Raw genomic sequence first — 3,779 nt, 5'->3', positions numbered from 1 at the left:
CATCCTTCTTGGGGATCGGGGATGAAGGACAATCCTCGACGAAACATTGGCATGTTGTTTAATCATGATCGGTTATGTAACTCGTTACACGAGGTGGGGTGAGTGAACAGCATATCCTAATTCTGCCAAGAAGTTATAATAATAATAATAATAATAATAATAATAATAATAAAAAATGGTGATAATAATAATAATAATAATAATTTTTATTCATTGTCATCCCAAAGATAAATCGTTATAAAGAAAAGAGTTAATTAATTAGGGAAAATCTATGATATGGAAAAAATTTCCATATCATATCGGATGACATGGACCAATCACATTCCACTTCTCTGTTTCAGTGAATTAGGATAACCGGTTTCTAAAACAACCATTTAAATCGTTATTTCAAAAAAGAAATTCATTTCAAGATAAAGACATTAACGTCTTCACCCTGAAAGGTTACCCAGAAGCTTCTCCGGCGGATGGGGGTGCACGATGACTGGGAAAGCTCACTTCCGACGGTGAAGAATGGCTACTTCGGACGGCTAGTACAGGGGGCCTCTGACAATCAAAGATGGTCAGGAGCAAGAGATAAGCAGCCGTATGTGATCGAGAAACAGTGATCTGATTTCTGGATATGATCTCTCTCTTCAATGCTTGTTCGAGTTTTCAGGAGTTTTTTGTTTTCACGTCTAACGGTAACTAAACAAAGAATAGAAGAAAGATGCCTGGTACTGAACAGGAGGTGCGCATCAACGGCCACTCTTCCCCTTCTTCTGTTGCTTTCCAAGCAAAACAAAACGGCATGACCAAGAAGCTCCCCTCCGACTCTGTTATTAACCTTGACCAGTAAGTTTCCAATTCGAAGACTATACGTTATTTGCTTCCACCATTTTCAATTATAGTTGAAGTTGGGGTTTTGATATGTAGATTGTTCCAGGCTACATTTATTTCATATTCTCGGACTGACGCCTGACTGTATTTTTTATTTGACTTTCGTTAACAGTGGTGATCAAAAAATGATAGAGCCATATTGGCAGAAGATGGGGGACAAGTGCATAGTGGTGAAATCCGTCTGGCAATCGCTAAGCTACTTCTCGGACATTACAAACTTGTGTTGGTTTCTGGAGCCAGAATTAGCGGAAGAGATCAGACGCTTGCATCATTTGGTGGCCAACACTGAACCAGAAGGTCGTTACATCGTGGTGGTACTGGTTCAACACAACTCTTTCAGGCAGCGCTCTATGCTTTACCATCTCCCGATTCAGCAGAGCCGATCAACGTCGTTTCAGCCGTTCCATACTATTCGGTGAGTTTTCTCACAATCTCACTCTATACATTAGTTGTGAATTCAGGGCACGTATCATTTGTTTCTAGATAACTAGCAAACTTGTTTGCATGAGAATGGCCCATTTGATGATATTGTTGTTGAGATTTGAATTAAGCCATCAGAATTGTTCAATACTTACAATTCTTCTTCTTTAGCTTTGTTTATCTTGGGACCTCATTAGACGTTAGTGATCGTGTCTCATGCTCTCTCTCTGTTTCCATCTCTCTCTCTCTATCGCTCGCTCGCTCTCGCTCTCGCTCTCGCTCTAATTTAGGTTAATTAATGGTGGATTAGTACCTTGAGGGAATAAAATTAGTGATATATACGTGCAGGCCATCATGTTATCAAGTGCTTATAAAGTTTCTATGGCCAAAGAAATTTAAAAAAAAAAAGGAAAAAACTTTTGGCCTTAATTTACTATACTTATGTTCATTGATTAATCAAGTTTTTAATTAATTTGCGTTGAATTGCTTCTTCCTTGCTGTCTTATCCGGCGGTCACCAATTTCTTAAAGTCCAGGATCTACAGATGGGCCGGCAATGCATACACATACAAAGGCGATCAACCTTACATAGAGCTCGTACCCTCCCCAAATAATCCAGATGGGTTTATTCGGGAAACGGTGGTTAACCGGAGCAGAGGGAAGCACTGGCGATGCTGTTCACCATCGCCTAAAGCACTGGCCATGCTGGGTCACCATCTCCAAAAGCACTGGTCATGCTAGGTCACCGGTAGATCTCATGCTGGGTCACGCAACTCATTCATGACCTCATGCTATTCTCAAGGACGTGTCTGATGGTTGTAGAGAAGACTTCTTTGACTATGGAAGAAGCCCCATGGCCAAGAGATGGGAGTGTTTGAGAAATGTTATTTGTGTCCAGTTGAACTGCCGAATTCGTGTTAATGGGCCTTTTACCGTGAACATTAAAAGTTCTCCCATCTGGTCGACGTGGTCGATTGTGACTGTATTGTAATCGACGGAAGTTTCGTATTCCATATCAGGCTAATTAATAGCTGACCGAAAAAACAAATAATTAGTTACCGGTTACTATAGTAAATCCGGTAATTGATGTACAAGGGATTTTCATACGATATAGTTTTCCATATGATATAGATTCATAGTGGACCCAATTAATTAATATACCATATAGTTTTAAAACTACTTTAACTATATTTTACGGGTATTCTTGTTTGACCGAAATAGGTCCCTTTTATATATATATATATATATATATAAAAGCCTTAAATTAAGTGTTTTGGGTTTAACTTGAGAAATAACCCTCCTTGGGTTGTGTTTAATTTAAAGGAAAAAATAGGGAAAGGAAAGGAAACATATATAGTAAAAACTTTAGAAATCTTGTATGGGTTTCTTTATTTTTTCCTTCATTTTCTTACCTTTTCCTTCAAACCAAACATAGCCTTAATGAAATGTTTTGAGTTGTTTTACATGTCTTGCACAAACTTCTTCTTCTAAAGGTTAAATATTTTAAATAATTAACCCCGCCTAAGAAAACCACTCCACTTAACCCAATCATTAAATTGTAATTTTTGTCCTCTTCCCTTTTCACTTGCATTTCTCTTTCAATGTCTTTATCTTGCTGCCGTATCCTTCCCTTGAACAGTTTCAAAACCGAATCAGCCCCCCATAATACTGCCCTCCATAATGTCTCACACTACATCCCCGCCATGTATTGAAAACATTTCTTAATAATGACATCATCATTTCTGATATTATCATTGGGAGATATTCCCAATACATGGCGGAGATGTACTGTAGAACATTATGAGAGGCAGTATTGTGGGGGGCTGATTTGAACTCAACAATTTCTTATTTTTAATCATTTTCCTTATCCTGAACATTCTAATCTTTCATTGTATTTGTCCAAAATGCTTATATGAGATGGAGACTCACCATAAGACTAAGACCCAACCATCAATGTTAGATTACTAATGCCCATTTCAATATGCTGTCAATATGATCTAACACCACGTATCTCACCATGAGATCAGGATCATCATAAGACTAGGACCAACATATGCTGTGCCAAATCATGTTGCAAGTATGTTGGAATGCATTTTGTTGAGAATAGATCCCGACTCCAATGTATCAGTTACTGGTAGAACAATGCCAAACATATAAAAAAATGCACGAGTGAATCCAGCATTTTCTCATATGTAGACAAGTGGCATTATTCTTTCATGATGAGATCGGGTCCTTTTTTAGTAACCTTGCTTCATATATTTAATCATTACTATTAAAATAATTAATTTGTAATGTGCCCACACAAAATTCAAAGGGATGCTTCGGTCGTGTTATTTTTTAAGTCGAAATGGTATTACCGGTCTTTGGAAAATTGGTAGTCGAAACGAATAATAAAAAATTATAAATATATATAAATATTTATATATAGATGTGTTTATTAATTTATAATATATAGAAAATATAAAATATATATAATATACATAA

At 37.1% G+C, this 3,779-nt stretch overlaps 1 protein-coding gene across 1 annotated transcript; it reads left to right on the top strand.

Moving 5' to 3' along the window:
- Positions 1-381: 381 nt before the first annotated feature.
- Positions 382-2,386, top strand: LOC148876365 (tryptophan aminotransferase-related protein 2-like). Its single transcript, XM_088964917.1, has 3 exons — positions 382-831; positions 989-1,291; positions 1,832-2,386. Exons 1-3 carry the CDS (start codon positions 707-709, stop codon positions 2,034-2,036), a joined length of 633 nt encoding a protein of 210 aa, XP_088821043.1. The 5' UTR covers positions 382-706; the 3' UTR covers positions 2,037-2,386.
- The last annotated feature ends 1,393 nt before the right edge of the window (positions 2,387-3,779 follow it).

The sequence above is a fragment of the Nelumbo lutea genome, chromosome 1, assembly GCF_056320005.1.
Source record: "Nelumbo lutea isolate HS-2025 chromosome 1, American lotus-T2T, whole genome shotgun sequence".
Classification (NCBI taxonomy): Eukaryota; Viridiplantae; Streptophyta; class Magnoliopsida; order Proteales; family Nelumbonaceae; genus Nelumbo; species Nelumbo lutea.
Note: the sequence above shows the minus strand (reverse complement) of the source record. Positions and strands in the feature narration are given on the sequence as shown.

Coding starts and splice junctions, on each gene's coding strand:
- LOC148876365 (XM_088964917.1), top strand. CDS start 707: ATGCCTGGTACTGAACAGGAGGTGCGCATCAACGGCCACTCTTCCCCT. Junction 832..988: donor TCTGTTATTAACCTTGACCA/GTAAGTTTCCAA, acceptor TTTCGTTAACAG/TGGTGATCAAAAAATGATAG. Junction 1,292..1,831: donor CAGCCGTTCCATACTATTCG/GTGAGTTTTCTC, acceptor CTTAAAGTCCAG/GATCTACAGATGGGCCGGCA.